Source organism: Cynocephalus volans, chromosome 1 (assembly GCF_027409185.1).
Source record: "Cynocephalus volans isolate mCynVol1 chromosome 1, mCynVol1.pri, whole genome shotgun sequence".
Lineage (NCBI taxonomy): Eukaryota > Metazoa > Chordata > Mammalia > Dermoptera > Cynocephalidae > Cynocephalus > Cynocephalus volans.
Window position 1 is genome coordinate 93,403,658 of NC_084460.1, and position 17,055 is coordinate 93,420,712.

At 37.5% G+C, this 17,055-nt stretch overlaps 1 protein-coding gene across 1 annotated transcript in view; it reads left to right on the plus strand.

Annotated features, from left to right (window-relative positions):
- Positions 1-17,055, plus strand: part of LOC134382919 (EGF-like and EMI domain-containing protein 1) — a 572,482-nt gene that overhangs the window by 81,313 nt on the left and 474,114 nt on the right. Inside the window, 1 exon segment of the mRNA XM_063103582.1 lies at positions 304-408. Coding sequence (XP_062959652.1) covers positions 304-408 — 105 coding nt within the window.

A 17,055-nucleotide genomic window follows, 5' to 3' on the forward strand; every position in this document is an offset into this window, starting at 1 on the left:
AATGTGAATACCGATCACCTGATATTTATGTTAAAATATGGATTCTGATTCAGTAGAGCTAGGTGGGCCTGGCAATCTGCATTTCTACAAGCTTCCAGATGATGCCAATGCTCCCACACACAGAGTTCTGCAAGGCTTTAGACAGTAAGGTGCTAACTTGTAGTAAGCACTGTTTAATCATGCTTTAAAGGAGCTGATGGAAATTTCTAGATTATGTTACATTAGCAACATGATGCCTACGTTGATACTTTTCTTTTTTTCTCAACTTCATTCTCCCACCCTCCTTGTCCACCCTCCTTTTAGCTATCTCTGCAGTGGGGACTCTTTTCAACAAAAAGAAATGCTCCGATGCAGAAGCCCAGCAGTGCCCGTGCTCAAAGGGATTTCATGGACCCCAGTGTCAATATAGTGAGTCACCAACAAAACCATTTTATTATGATTTGGAGCTGCCTGCTTTGCTTTCAGGGACCAGCCAATTTTGTCAATTCAGACTAATGGCAGGGTTATCCCTTTGAGGATTGGTGAACATTTAAAATGAGCCACTAAGCAAAAACCTACAACCTACAGGTAATCAGCTTCCCAATATATGCTTTGTAGTTTAGTTTTAATTATTCACTGTAAGAGTTCAAAGGGTAACAGTAAGTACAAAATAGTCCATTTTGTAAAGGAAATGGCAGCTTAATAAGAAAACCTCATTCTGACCTCAGATGTTAAATCTTTCACAGAGCTATGGTTTGAAATTGCTGGTACAGTATTCTTCCATGAGATTTCTGAGGTTTGTGAATGAACAGTAGAATTAACATGAATATGTTGTGATGTGGTATTTACTACTTTCATGCCCTTTACTTAAAAAAATTAAAAAATAAAACCCCCAAACTTGCATGATTCTCAATGTTTCAACACTTAGTAACCTGGTTTTCAAGGTTGGAACTTTATTAACTGCCAATTTCAGATATGTACACTTAAGATGTTTCTTATGCAGGAAATTTTCAGAATAGTCAATGATTTATCCTTTACTGCATCTGCCATGAGTTAGGTAATTTCAAAATAATTTGTTTTGACTTAATCATCTGGTTCTAGTCTCCAGAGAATGGGAATGCATTTGCATTTATCTTTTAAGAGCAGGAAAAACAAAACAAAGCCTATCTTATAGAAGTTTAAAAAGTAGGTGTAAAAAGCTAACCAAAATATTGCATGCATTATCTGCTGCTGCTGTGTTTGCCTTCTCATATCCATTACGTGAATCTTCATAAGTGAACTTGGACGGTTGCTGACAGCTCAGTACTCATGTCCATTTGTCTTCTCTGCCTGTGAAATAGGTTAAGGCTCACATTCTTCCTGGGTCATCTCAGAGCTATTCTCCTTATAAATTAACACTGATACTCTTTTCTGGGTTGTTGGCTGTTTTTTTGTTTTTGTTTTTGTTTTTTAACAAAATTGTGAATTAAAATAAAGCTTTTTAACCCCAACTTACTCTTTGACTATGGAACACTGATTCTGAACGGAGGTTGGTTGATGGTTTGAGCTCTAGGGATTACCTTCAACAGTTTTCATTATTTTTAAGAAGCTAACAGAAATCATACATTGATCCATGATAAATTATTTGCCTCTAAATAAATCATTTCGATTACATGCACAACACGAGTTTTCTCATCTTGATCAGTAGTTGTGATAAGCACATATCATTGATTCATTAAGAATTTTTAAAAATTAATTAATTATTTCTTTATAAATTAATTTGTTCTAGTAGAGCAAATCAAGTCCCAGAAGGGAAAGGCAACTAAAGAGACTTATGGTAATGATAATGGACTAGAAATTATACCTGAATTAATTTATTCTTTATTTTCTACATCAGTACTTGGATATTTTGATTATTCCAATTTCTTAACAACTTTTATATGTGAAAGTTAAAATGCTTTCTGAAATTAAAGTAGCTAGATTTCTTATTTTTCAGTTTTGGGTTGGTAAAAATACTGGATTATTTTAAATATAAAGAGAATCAATGTGTCTTTTCCACAAGTTTGTTTGTATACCGTGAAGTTCCAGAAGTCGGGAGAGAAGACCAACCATACATACCTTTCAGGAATCTGCACTGCTTTTTTTTAGTATTGTTCTCCAAGTGTGTTTACCTTTAGATCGTGACGTTTCTTCCCTCACTGTAGAACTCTTGTTGTAAAAAGAAACTGATGAACCCTGAGGGATGTACAACCTGAAGTAGGAGTTTAAACATTTCCTACATGGTATTGCATTTCATCTGGCAAAATGAGATATACAAAGTATGTACATTTAAGAGGGTCTTATGGGAGAATTTTGAAGACTTCCTAGGAAGTCAGTCAAACATTTGGGAAACAAGTGGAGAGCACAATTAAGAATAAATGACATTAGCTGAGTCTTGAAAGATTAAAAGTTAAAACCAGCAAAGGCTGTTTTTAAAAAGAATGTAGTTGATAGGACATATAGTCTCTCAAGCAGGTTGATTACAGTCTGGTGGTGCTGCCTGTGACCTACTTCTTATCTAGTGACTGGATTTGAGTCCTGATGTTGGAGTACATAATCCTTGGTCTGATTAATATTCATCTCTCTCTTTCTTTCCATATGTAGAGTATATATATCACAATGAAAATAATTTTAATGTTGTGTTTCAAATTATGTAAACAATAATTCAAGTGGTAAAAAGTAACATAAATTTAAAAATTTCAAATTATGAAAAAAACCCGGTCTATATACATAATATATACACAATATATACACAATATATATACAACATATATAGTATATGCTATGTATTATATATATATATCACAATATTGTACAATATATAATTATATACAATGCATATAATATAAGTAAAAATGTACAGCCCTATTGACTTCAGATATCCATGGTGGTCATCCTTTTATGCATACTTATTCATGTTTATACACATAACATTTACATCAATGAGATCATATTTTATACACTGTTTAGTCATGAATGCTCCTCTTTTTTTCCTTTACCTTAATTTTTCTTCTCACTTCTTCCCTTCAACTTCCTGTCACCTTCCCAGTTAACAACCTGCTCAGTACCCTTTTGTATCTTTCTCTGAGCTCATTTAATCATATACAAACAGCTACATACTATTCCATAACATTGATGTACCACAAATTTTTCAACCACCCACTTATTGATGGACATTTATTTTGTTTCCAGTTTTTCGGCACAATAATCTGTGCTGCAATAATGTGGTGTTTTCATTTTGTGGGATTCCCAGCAGTGGGTTTGTTGGAGTCAGTGAATATGTGCATTTTTAATTTTAACATACTTAAGGATAAAAATATTCATTTAAATTATTTGTTAGATGTTTTGTGGACCACGGTAATGGATTTACCAGTTTATGTGGTAGGGATGGATTAAAATCTAGGTGAATCCTAATTATTTACTTATTTTTTGACATGTTAACATAACAGGGAATTACTGTATCTTCATTCAAAACTTGGTATGTGACAAGTTAAAGTATCAAAGATCAGATCATTGTAACCATGGATTGCTCTTAGTATAGGGTAAAGTTGATTTTATTTGAGATGTATGGAAAAAAGAAGTCTAGAAAATAAACCAGATGGCCTTTTAAAAGTGAAGAGAAGACTCTAGTCCTGTAGGGAGAAGGGACATGCTAATAATTGAGAGAAATGCTTGAAGTTAATAATGATTCTAAAATTGCTGATCTACTTAACTCATTTGAAAAATCTGCCTCTAATAAGGAAAAATGAAGAAAATGAATTTGGACAATTAGGAAGTAATGAAGAGCTTTCTAAAATAGCTATTGATTAAAGGAATCAAAAGGAATACTTTGAAGATTGGAACACATGCAAATCAAGCTAGATAGCTGCTGGTGAAATTTTCTCTTTTTTAATTTTATGGATCCAGGCAGAACAACTTGGAGCTTCATTAACTGATTAATAGCACACACCAGTCACACATCTCCTTATCGCTTACTCTATCTTCCTTTTCTCTGGTCAGGAGTCAAGTTAAATAATAATTTGCTTAATGGTTGGATGCCAAGACTCAGGTCTTCTTGTTTCTTTTATTCATATAATTATTCATTTCTTTTATTCATATGATCATTCATTCAATCTTCCAGTTAGTAAATATTTATGCACCAGGCTGTATCCTTAGTGTGGTGGGAAATAGAGACAAGAAAACCATGATTATGATATAGTTCACAAGTGCTGTGATGGAGGATGATTCTGTCCTAAAGGAAAGAGGAGAGGGTCCATGTATGTCACACCAGGACGTGAGGGAAGGTTTCTCAGAAGATTTGAAAGTATAAAATACAAGTAATATTTTGAAGATAAATAGTACAATATTATGGTATTGGTTGGAGAGAATAGTATATTGCCCAGAGACATGAAACAGTACAGCAAGTTCAAAGAACAATAATGATAATACAAGTAGTAGTTTTCTTGGCTATAATAAGAGATGCATGTGCAACATGGCAAAAATTATGGCTTTTTTTTTCGGTCAAAGGCAGCAGTTCCTTAGCCTTTCTTGGTCTAGCCAATCTAGCTATTCCAGCACCTTATACAGAGGTGGCTAACTGATGGGATTCTGCAAGGACTTCCTTCCCCAAGTCTGTTTCTCCGAGCAGGCAGTCCTGCAGCTGGGGTGTCTTGAACATAAAACAGTACTGGTTGTCACTTCTATGTTATAGCAGGGTCCCCCACCCCAATGTCTTAAGTACTTCAAAGTGTAATGTTCATGTACATTAAAAATGTGCCTAAGTGTTATCATTTGCAAAATAGCTCTAATATTCCTGAGTACCTACCACATACCAGATATTTTTCTAAACAATTTACATGCATTAGATTTTTAATCTTCATAACCAGTCCATGAGGTGAATACTCATACATGCCCCACCTTTGCACCCAACTGAGGCATACAAATTTGTCCAAGGTCAAACAGCTAAGAAGCAGAGGATCTGGAATCCATATCCATATGTTCTGGCTCCAATGTTTGCAAGCTTAACCTCCAAACCGTGATACCTTTATATGTGACATAATCATCTGTCTGCCAGATTGTTGTTTGTGAGAGTTGCATGAGATAATGTGTGTGGTTTGTAAGATGGAAAACATTATCAAGCATTGCTTCTTCTTGTTGACTGCCAATTCTCTGTGAATCATGAGGAAAGAGCCCCAAGTGAGAGAGGTAAGGCTCCTACCGTTGCTTTGCTTCCCATCCTGTGGGAACTCTTAGCAAACCCTGGGCATTGGTCACAGATATGATATTGAGCCAAATGGTAGGTTCCAGTCAAGGAGTTTAGTGTACTCTTTGCATGATCTATCTGCTCTTTGTGGATAGGAGGATGGGCCAAAGGATTTTCTTGTTCTTTTTTTATTAAAACATATTGATTATACGTATGTGTGGGGTACAGAATTGAATATCAATATATGTATACAATGTTCGATGATCAAATCAGGATAATCAGCATATTCATCATTACAAAACTTAATCATTTCTTTGTGATGAGGACATTCAGTCTAGTCTCCTCTAGCCATTTGGTAACATGCAGTAAATTATTGATAATTATAGATGCCTAGCTTGACTGTATACCCAGAGAACTTATTTTTCCTGTCTGGCTATTATGTGTCTATTAACCAACCTCTCAGTATCCCCCTTCTCCTCCCCCTTTCCTACCTCTAATAGCCACAGTCTGCTTTCTCCTTCTGAAAGTTCAACTTATTATTATTATTATTGTTTCTTTCTTCTTCTCTCTCTTCTCTCCCTCCCTTCTTCTCCCCCTCCCTCCCTCCCTTTCTTTCTTTTCCTTCCTTCCTTCCTTCCTTCTTTCTTTCTTTCCTCTCTCTCTCTTTCTCTCTCAGCTCCCACATATGAGTGAGGACATGCAGTATTTCTCTTTCTATGACTGGCTTATTTCACTTAACATAATTTTCTTAAAGCCTCATCTATGTTGCTGTGAATGGCAGAATTTCATTCTTTTTTATGGCCTAGTAGTATTCCATTGTGTATATATACTACATGTTCCTTATCCATTCGTCTGTTGATGGACATTTAGGTTGGTTCCATGTCTTAGCTATTGTGAACAGAGCTGTGATAAACATGGGAGTGCAGGTATCCCTTCGACATGATGATTTCCATTCCTTTGGGTATACACCCAGTAGTGGGATTGCTGGATCATATGGTAGTTCTATCTGTAGTTGTTTGTGAAACATCCATACTGTTTTTGGTGATGGCTGTGCTAATGTACAATCACACCACCAGTGTATAAGGGTTCCTGGGCCAAAGGATTCTCTTAAAATGGCATGTTTCCAAGAGCATTTTTAATTTGGGAAGTGTTATGTGTTGAGTTGTGTCTTCCAAAAATTCATATGTTGATGTCCCAACGCCAACAGTAGCTCAAATGTGACCTTATTTGTTTTTTCTTGTGTTATGTATATTTTATTAAATTAAAAATTGGATCAAAGAATTAAAAATCTTATAAACATAGAAGATAAGATTTTTTATCTGATTAAAAAAACAACAGTTGTAGAAAAAATAGAAAATTTAAAAAGCACATAAAATCAAAATCCATTATTCTTCTACTCCCTATAGCATTTCTATGCTTTGTTAAAAACATATATATTATGGTTACATTTTATGCAAATATGAATTACGTAAAATAAAGGCAATATAAAAATATTAAAGTTTTATATTATATACAAACTTGAAATTGTGTGAATCTGTCCACATTTTTAAAATGTCAAGAGATTTGCTTAATTTAATTTAATTTTTTTTTGGTTTTTAAAAAATTTATATTTTATTAGCATATTCATGTTACAAATCATACTTATTCTTTATGCCTCTTATCCAATCTCTACCCATCCCCCTCCCTTTTCCCCCCTCCCTGCTCTTCCTCTCCACCCTCTCCCCCCTCTAATAACCATAGATTTGTTCTCTCCATTTGATAGATTATCTGTTCTTTGGTTGGTTTGTTGCCTAGATGATCTGTCCAGTACCAAGACAAGTGTGATCAAGTCCTCTTCTATTATTGTAAATCAGATGCTTCTTCTATTACTCTGGAGTATGATTTGTGGAGAGAGAGGACCTGTTCTTTTTAATTTTTTTTGGTCTCTGCTGGTGACTCTCTTTGTGTCAATACAGTTGAGGGTCTGGCATGCCATCTACATGGTGGCTGTGACTGCTGCTATAGAGACTAGTCGCTTTTGTGGTAGCCATGGCAATTGCAGTGTCTATGGTGGGCTACCTGTGGGGAAATGGTGCTTTTGGTGTGCTCTTTACCTGGTTGCAGCTGGGTTCAGCTTCCCCCAGCTCAACGCCTCAAGACCCCAGTGGCACCCCGGGGCAGTGGCAGCAGCTTGCCTCATTGTGGCTGGGTTTAGCTGCCCCCAGCTCCATGTGTCATTTTAAGATGTTGTTGCAGAGCAGTTGGGGAGGAGAAGGAGAGGGGAAGGGGGAGGGAAATAGGGTGGGAAGAGGATGAAGAGGGAGGTGTGATTGAGGCCCATGGCTCCCTCCTCATTCTGGCGGGGGAGACCAGGGGTCTTCCAGTGGCAGCTGGGTCATTGCTGGGCTGAATGCAGATGTCAGGGGGTATGGCTGAGGCTGTCGGACCCCCACTTCCCTGGCTTGGGAACCTGGGATGCTTCCTGCAGCAGTTCAGTGGTCATCGCTGTGCTGGTTACAGATGTCAGGAGGGCATGCCCTGAGGCCCTCAGCCCCCCATCACCCCAGCTTGGAAGCCTGAGGCACTTCCTGCTGGGCTCAGTGGTTGTTGCTGGGTTGGTTGTGAATGTCAGGGGGTGTGTGGCTGAGGCCCTCAGCACTCCCCTTCCCTGGCTCGGGAGCCCAGGGGTCTTCTGGTCCTTCTAGGTTTTATAGGTGTTCTTTGGTGGTGTTAGACCTTTACTAGTTAATATCAAATTTTGTCTCTGATCTGTGGGTATTTTGTCTTTTTTTTTCAGTTCTGTGTTGGATTATTCAGTATTCCCACCACTTAAACTCTGCACTGGAAATAATTTGTTGTTCTTTGCTTATGTCTTAACTGGAGGAACTTCCTGTGGGGACCAGCACTTGAGCCCTGTAGTTGAGCTAAATTGCTTCATTGCTGCTGATTCCCTGAGGTAGGCTTTTTGTGCAGCTCAGGTTTTAATGGTTGACCTAGTATGTATTTCCATACCAATCCTGGTATGTATTTTCAGGTCTTGTGAGGTCTGGCACACCAGGGTTGTGTGGAAACTCTGGTCTGGGCCTGAGTCTTTTAACAAAGTGTACCTCCTGCAGTTCTATATTCCTGACCAGTCTCCACGGAGTGGTCCTGTGCTGATTGGTGTGCAGATCAGCTGTCCATGCTGTGCCCCACTGTTCCCCCAGTGGGCCCATCTCCCCCATTGCCCTCACTCCAAACATTTCCCATTGGATGCGCCATGCGCTGTTCCCTTGTGATGACTCACTGGCCTCTGAGTGATTCCTTTTTCCTATTGTCTATGGCTCCTGCCTCCTATGTGGGTCCACGGGAACCCTATTAGTGATTTTGCTGGCCTGGGGGCCACGAAGGCCCTCTTCTCCCCTGCCACCTCCAAGCAACTACATATGAAGGGAACAGATGCTGCTTTTGCCAGCTCTTGCTCTGTGTGCTCACCAGCTCCAGCCTTGAAGCAGCCGGGGCTCAAAATGGTAGGAGTGGTCCTTTCTTTCTCTCATGTGGCTTCTCCTGCCTTCATGCACTTCATAGGACTCTCCTCCTCTTCCCTGAGCTCTAGTGACCCCAGCTTGGCTGTTGTTGTTTGTTAATAGTTGTAAATTGGTTAATTTGTGGGACAGAGTGATGCTGGGGACCATCTCTTCCACCATCTTGACCAGAAGTCCACATGTGACCTTAATTGAAAATAGGGTTGTTGCAGATGTAATTAGTTAAGATTAGGTCATACAAAAGTAAGGTGGACCCTGAATCCAATATGACTGGTATCCTTATAAAAAGGGGAAAACTTGGACACATAGGCATGCATAGACAAAGAAGACCATGAAAAGATAAAGGCAGAGATCAGAATGGTACATCTACCAGCCAAGGATTGCCAAAGATTGGCAGAATGTCACCAGAAGCTAGGTAAGAGGAACGCAAGGGATTTTCCCTCGCAGCCCTCAGAAGGAAGCAATCCTGCTGACATCTTTTTTTTTTTTTTTTTTTTTTTTTTTTGTCTTTTTCGTGACCGGCACTCAGCCAGTGAGTGCACCGGCCATTCCTATATAGGATCCGAACCCGCGGCGGGAGCGTCGCCGCGCTGCCAGCGCAGCACGCTACCGAGTGCGCCACGGGCTCGGCCCCTGCTGACATCTTGATCTCAAACTTCTAGCCTCCAGAATTGTAAGACAATACATTTTTGTTGCTTAAGGCACTCAGTTTGTGGTAATTTGTTACAGCAACTCTAGCAAACTAATATAGGAAGTTTAGAAAACATTTTCTCTTTATTCACAGCTTCATTTCAGCAGTTGGCCTATTGAAACAATGAAAATGGAGAAAAAATGGCAGGGGGTTTATAAAGAGCAAATCATGCTAAGAAAACTTGATGGCTTATTTTAATTGAATTATAAAATTAGTGTGAGAAGGAGATTTCATTTGGAAAAAATGCAAAAATCATTAATTGAACATGCTTATTCATCTGCAATCCTAAATGAGCATTATGAGGAGATAGCATGAAATGAAATGCAGGTTATATTGTGAAGATAAATTGACATGCCTTCTTAGCATGAGCCCACAGTGTTGAATCCAGTGTTATTTTGTTTGTCACATAAAGATGCATTGCTGTAGAGCCCTGAGCCCACAGCAGGGTTCTAGCACATCCATATTAAGGTGACTGCTTTCTGCTTCTGTAACTTGACAGAAAGCATGGCAGTATTGACAGAAATTGAGACAAGTATAATAAAGGGATGGATGGATTGTTTATAGGGAAAGTAAAGCAGTAACTATCTGACATCTTGTATGTGCAGTAAAAGAACGTTCTGCTATTTGGAATCTATGCAGAAAATTTACTCCTCTGACATTGATTTGAAAATAGAAGCTTTAGAAGTGTTTTTACTAACATACCCTTTTAGCTACGCTTTGCATGGCCAGTGTTAGCAACCATAAGAAGCAGTTTAAAAAAGGCTTTGTGAGAACTGCCTTGATACTGCAAATATGACAACCTCAGAGGAAAATGATCTAGCGCCATCCAGGGTTATGTGATTCTACAGTGTAATTAGTGGTGAACTAGAACATGTTGAATTTGTGAATACTAATTACAGTAATAGCTAACTCATAGATCATGCTTTCTACATGCTAGCTGTTGTCCCAAGTGCTTTACACATGTTGACATATTTAATATTCACAACAATCCTATAAGGTAAGTGCCATTAATAGTCCCGTTTTACAGATGACACAGCCGAGGTAAAGAGAAGTTAAATAACTTACCTGAGCTCATGCAGGCGGTACATGAGGACCCACATGGGCTGGCTACTGAGATCATTCTTTCAACCACTATATGACGCTGTTTCTTTAAAATGGAAAAACCTTCTTGTATATGAAAAATACAGTTGATGTCATTTCCCTGAAGGGGACATAGGGGACTTACATTTTATTTATTTATTTTTGGTGTTTAAACCTGGTCAGTATGCTTAGGAAACAATCTTCCTTTAAAAAGAGCTAAATGATTATCTTCCTTTAAAATTTTGCCCAGTTGCCCTGGGGACAAATTGAGTGATTATTTAGCACCTGCCTAAGACATACATAGATCCATGATGGAAAAGCCTACATTCTGGCTGTGAGGACAGGAAAACAAATCATTATAAAGTGATAAGTGGAATTCTCAGACACACATTCAAAGCAGCACAGGAACCCAGTCATGGTGGGGGTGGAGCTTGGGGAGCTGTGGCAAATAAGACTAGGTGTTAAAGCCGTGCCACACACACATGCTGCCATATGGAATAGTTTGGATGTCTACTCCTTGGATGTGTAATGCCACCAAAGATTTTTTTAAGATGAGGCATTATATATATAAAGGTGTATTTTAAAGATGTAGTTGTAATATAACGGAAAGAGACTGATATCCCAGAAGAAAAGAAAATGTTATACTGTTGAAATGGACAAATTTTGCATGTTGTCATTTCTTCTTTTTTTGTTGCTTGTAGGCAACATTTGTTTGGTTTTTTGTCTGTTTGTTTTTGCTTTTTAAATCAAACTTCTTTTATTCTATCCATTACAAAGTAAGATTTAAAAATTCCCTTTTTAGTTTTTTGGCTACAAGTTTAAATCCCATTTTCTCTTAAGGAACATGAAAACATAGTTTGAAAGAAGAAATCCTGGGTAAAAAAATGTAACATACTTTAAATGCTGGGTTCTTGCTTGCCATTAGAATCTAAAGTATATGATGTGTATGTGTTGCGTGTGTGTATGCTGTAGGATTTTACTCAATCCTGTTTATTTTTCATTATAGTGAATTAGAAATGCACTAACAACATCACTAACAACAAAGACCAGTGGGATTTATCCCTTGGATTGGCAGGGAAATTTCATTTCTTAGTTGTTTTCAAAACCATGAATTCCTTATTCTACCATAAAAGGCTACTAGTAATGGCTGTAGATGGAATGGAACATTCCACTCTTCTCTACTAGAATTTAGGCTGGTCAGTGTTAGAAGCTACAAGTATGATGACCAATTATTAAAATTTCTTTAAATGATTAGGGTGTTTTATGTTGGGTAAAGAAAAATGTAATTTCCCTTCAAGATTCTCTGTCTCAGGTCATCTGATGAGTCTAGAGGGTAGGAGTGGGAGACAGGACGGCACCTGCTCCAGACAGGACGGTCCTGGGGACCCAGATAACCTGGGCGTAGGCTTCTTTGAGGGTGATTTAATGGTGTATTTCCTGAGAAATGCAAAGTAGAATACTGGAGAAGACAAAGCCAAAAGTTGAATCCTACATAAAATAAAGGGAGGAGAGTAGTCATGGTTAAGAGACTAGAGGGACTCAGTGGTACTGAAGGTACAAATTTAGCTGCACAGGTTAGGATCTTGTTCTCAACAGGAGAATCTGTGCTGAACACCTTCTTCTTTACTGGTCAAGCATAGTAAAAAGTTGGATGTGCAGGACACAATACATTATTATTATATTTTTTAAACCTAAATAATCTACTCTAATGTACTGTAGAAGAATACTTTAAAAAGTTCATAGAAAAAATGGAATTAAAAGATAATACAAATTTTTCCATGAACTTTTGAAGACCCTCATATTTCTCAAAGTTTATCTTTAGATCACTACTTCCACTGTATTTTAAAAAGTGTTACATGAAATGAAGTTTCTGTGTTCAAATAACTTTGGGAAATGCTGTGTTGAGTAACCTTACGTAGTGTTCATTCCTGTAGGACTTTCCAGAGTGGTCAATGTGCTAATAATATGTATTGTGACTCCCACAGAAGGGTGTGTACATTAAACACATATGAGGGTACTTCAAAAAGTTCATGGAAAAAATAGAATTAAAGGATATTATGAATCTTTGTAATGTGTTATATAATGTATTTTATATTTGTATATATATATATATACACACACACACACTAATAAAAGCTAAAGAAACTAATTTTCCAATTTGCTCAACTAATAATAACATAGTATAGGAAAAAAAAAAAGCATATTTAACAGGGTGCTTTCCCATATGTCCATGTGCTACCTCCCTTAGGCTCACACCCACTCTGTGAGGGAGTTCATATTATTCCCAACATTACAGTTGAGGTGACAGAGACCCAGAAAGCTTAACCGGTTTGCCCGAGTCACAACTTTTAAGTAGCTGAGCCACGATTTTCACCCAGATGGTTAATGCTAATGTCTTATGGTATTGTTCTGAAGCTGCTCGGGGATAAGCAGGGCTTGCAATGGGCCCTAAGTGCCTTTTCTTTTGCCACACTGTCCACTGCTGGACTAAGGCAGAGTGTGGTTGGTGACTCCTTTCTCCTCTTTCTCCATTTGGGTTTTCATAATTCGTATTTTTCTCATTCATCCCTTTCACCCATTAAATTTAGTTCCATTGCTTCTCTCAATAAACAACTTCAAACTGAAGTATTCATAGATACTACTAGTTTAACTTATTTGCCTTTTAACAGGGGCCTCTGAAAACATAAAATTTATGAGATGGTGTCAGATCTTTGGCAGTCAGCAGGTAGGTGGCTCTTGTTGGGTAGAGGAGCTTTGAGAAATCTCTCTAAGTGTGAGGCCCTGTGCTTCGTGTTGTTTCCATCACGAAGCACAGGGCTGGATGTGTCTTTCTCCTCCCTGACAAATGCCAGAAGTTGGTGGCAGTACATTCCCTCATCATGGCCAGTGGGTCTGAGAGCTCCCATATGTGCTCCAAGCATGCGGTGCCAGGGTCTGAGTTTCTGCAGAGGCGTCCTGCATTGCATGCTCAACGCCTCTCCTTGCCTTGCCCCACACGTCCTCCTATAACAATCTTCCTTAACCCCTTTATTTTAATCAATCTTTTTTTAAATTGACATGCACTGATTGTACATATTTATGGGCTACAAATCTATATCTCAATACATGTATACAATGTGTGAAGATCAAATCAGGGTGATTAGTATATTCATAATAGCAAAAGTTTATTATTATTTTCATGTGTGATGAGAGCATTTGAGTTCCTCTCTTCTAGCCATTTGAAAACATATACTAAATTATTGTTAATCATAGATGCCTAGCACTACTGTGGACCACTAGAACTTATTTTTTCCTCTCTAGCCCTAATTTTGTGTCTGTTAAACAACCTTTCCTTATCCCCCTTCCCCAAACTTCCCAGCCTCTAGTAACCACAATTCTACTTTCTACTTTACAAGCTCAACTTATTTTTAGCTCCCACATACGAATAACCTCCATTTTTTAAGCAAATCTCCCTTGACCTTCAAAATGCCTAAAGTCACAGTTATAGCCATAATGAGTATATTTACCATTGAGATAAGAGCTCAAAATCAAAGTCTTAAGAGAAAGTGAAGGTGTGTAGTAAAGCATTTAACCTTACCCAAAAAGAGATCAGCCCTTTGACCTCAGTTTCTAGGCAGTAATCTCTAAGCCCTGAAATGTCATACTTGATAGGAGAATCTTTGTTTGCCTGGGAATCTTGGGTCACCAGATAGTCTAGTAATATGATTTAGGATTGCTAGTCTTAAATTGGTGGTCTTGCCACACCAGAAAGACCAACAAGGTGATTGGGGGTAGAGGCTTTGGATTATACCCAGAGAACCTGGACTGGAAACAGAAATCAACTGCATGGGTCAATGAATCATGTCTACATCATGGAGCCTCAGCAAAAACTCTGAACGTTGAGGCTTAGGTGACGATAGTCTATGCATACTGTCACACATTGATATCAGGAAGGTAACATTCTGCTCCATGGGGAGAGGACAATAAAAGCTCCACTTCTGGTACTTCATTTGACTGCCTACGTACTTCTTTCCTTGGCTGATTTTACTACAATAGCTTTTAGTGAGTTCTATGAGTCCTTCTAACAAATTATTGTACATGCGGGTGGTTTTAGGAGCCCCCAAACTTGCAGTTGGTGTCAGCAGTGAGGGTGATCTCTTGTGGAGATTATTTTTTTCTATTTCTCGATTGGCCTAAACTCTCACAGAAGGGAAGTCTCTTCTTTTTCTCCTTCTTCAAGAATAAAGTGCTTTGCATCTGTGTTCTGCTGCTTTGTGAGTGTGGGGCACAGGGAAAATTAAGTAGCACTCTATGGCTGCTCAATTGTACAGGATGACACTGAGTGAGGTCTTTCCCCTTTGTTAGTGAAGAACAATAGTGTCTGGACTGCCTAAGTGGGTTGAAAGTAACGGCTTAACTTTACTTACGTTTATTGGATCAGATGGCAAACCACAGAAGGCAAGTGCAGAAATAACATTATTATAATCTGGTAGTTCTGAACAATGCTGGAGACTGGAGGATGTGGGGGAGTAGGAGTAAAAAGTACATGAGACTTGAAGTTTTTAAGAGCCTGCCTGCATACTGAGCAAACAATTGTTGAAATCACTGTTATGGTTTAAAATGGGTTTAAAGATTATATACTAAAGAATATTTAGCAACTGGAGATTTAGTTATGTAACTTAACTAAAGACTATTTTTTTCCATTTTGACAAAAAAGATTATATGTTTTGTTCTGTTGTGAGTTTTAGTGACCTCTACTTAGCTTCCGTTTGTCACAAGTAATCTTCTCCAGGATACAGAAATTGCTGCAATGTTGAGATACTTATATTACATCAACCTTGGTGAAGGGTCAAAATAAATCTGTGAATTAACCAAGAATATATTACAGTTGGCTGAAGAGCGTGTCAGGAATACCTAAAGAGAAAAATACATATTTTTTTTCCTCTACAGCTTGTGTACAAGTTGATGTGTCTCCTTTTCCACCTACCTGGAGTTTAGTAGAGAAATACTGTTCTTTATTTTAGTCTTAATGTGGGTAAATAGAATAGAGAAAGCACATGCTTGCAGCCCTTGGTTTACTCACATATATATATATATATATATATATATATATATATATATATATATATATATATATATATATATATATATTTAAAGGAGGAAATACTCAGATAGGGCATCAGCTGTGATAATCTCCACAAACGCAGAAATAAAAACGTACAATGAAAAGTTCAAATACCTTGACTATATAAATGTATGATTGGCAGAGAGTTAGAGAAGATCCTGAACATTAGGTAAGCTCGATGGTAACTTCATTGTTAACTTGGAGAATTATGGATAAATGCTGATGACACCTACAGAGGGAGCCATGTTGCAAAATGATTCAAGAAAAGGAATAATCAAGATGAAAATTAAAATTGAAAGGAAGCAAATCAAACAGAGGACTTACGTTGGAGGAAATGGATGAAAATGGAAATTAAGGCTAAATGTGCTATTGTAAGAAATGTAAAAGTTGATATGTTGGGCAGATCTTGAAAAATGTGATTGTCCTCTTTTTTTTAAGCTTTTTTTTTTTTCTTTGTTCTCCTTTAGATAGTTTCACTTTATGACTATGGCACAATTAAAGAAGGAAAAATGTATTTTCTAAGAATGTCACCTGAAACAATTTTTTTCATGACAAGTAGTGATTAAAATTTTATATATACATTAGGGAAAATACTATACTTTATGGTGAAGAATGCTTTTTCATAGCTAACTAACAAATAAGAGAAGTTATATAACAAGGAAATTAAAGCTGAACAAATCTAGTAGTTTAATAATGAAATTAGAGATGATGTTGTACATGATTCAAAGTACATATATATACTGAAAGAATGAAGAACCTTTAATGAAGTAGACAATAAACTAGGAACAGACTGTTTAGCCATTGACATGATGATACTTGAACAAAGAGTAGCTGTGCTAGTCTTTTGAACCGTTTTGTTACACACTCACTCACTTACTCATACATGCATTCATTTATTCATTAATTCAACAAATCATTGTGCCAGATGCTTTACCTAGGTCTTTTGACCACAAAGGGGAAATGCTCTTAATGGTTAAGAAATTTTCTTAATGGTTAAGAGAAATGGTTAAATACCTTTTGAAGCTTTTGGCAATATTTTGTTTGGCATAAGCTAATAATAAATATTTCAATGCCTTTTTAAATATTTTGAAGTCATCCTTAAATGTATGTGACCTTAAGGCCATCATATTTTCTCAGAGAATAAGAGCATTCTTCAACCATTCTGGATCAATTGTATTTTACCAGAAGAAAATGGTAAAGATTAAATTCAAGAAAAGTAACGGCAACAACCACCACCATGCAATCTTTCAGAAATCAGGGAAACATGGTCTACATTGTACCCAAAGATCCACTCTTACTATACTCAAAACTTTTCCCTTTTGTTTAAAAGGATATTGTCCCATTTTCCTATACGCTGTTGTGTAGAAATACAGTATATCGTATCGTGGCCCTGTTGAGTCCGGGAAGAAGTAATCAGGTTGGACAGAAAATAGCCTTTCGGGATATTTCTTTGTGGCTTTAAACTACATCATGGCTCCTTCTGGCTTCAACATATCTC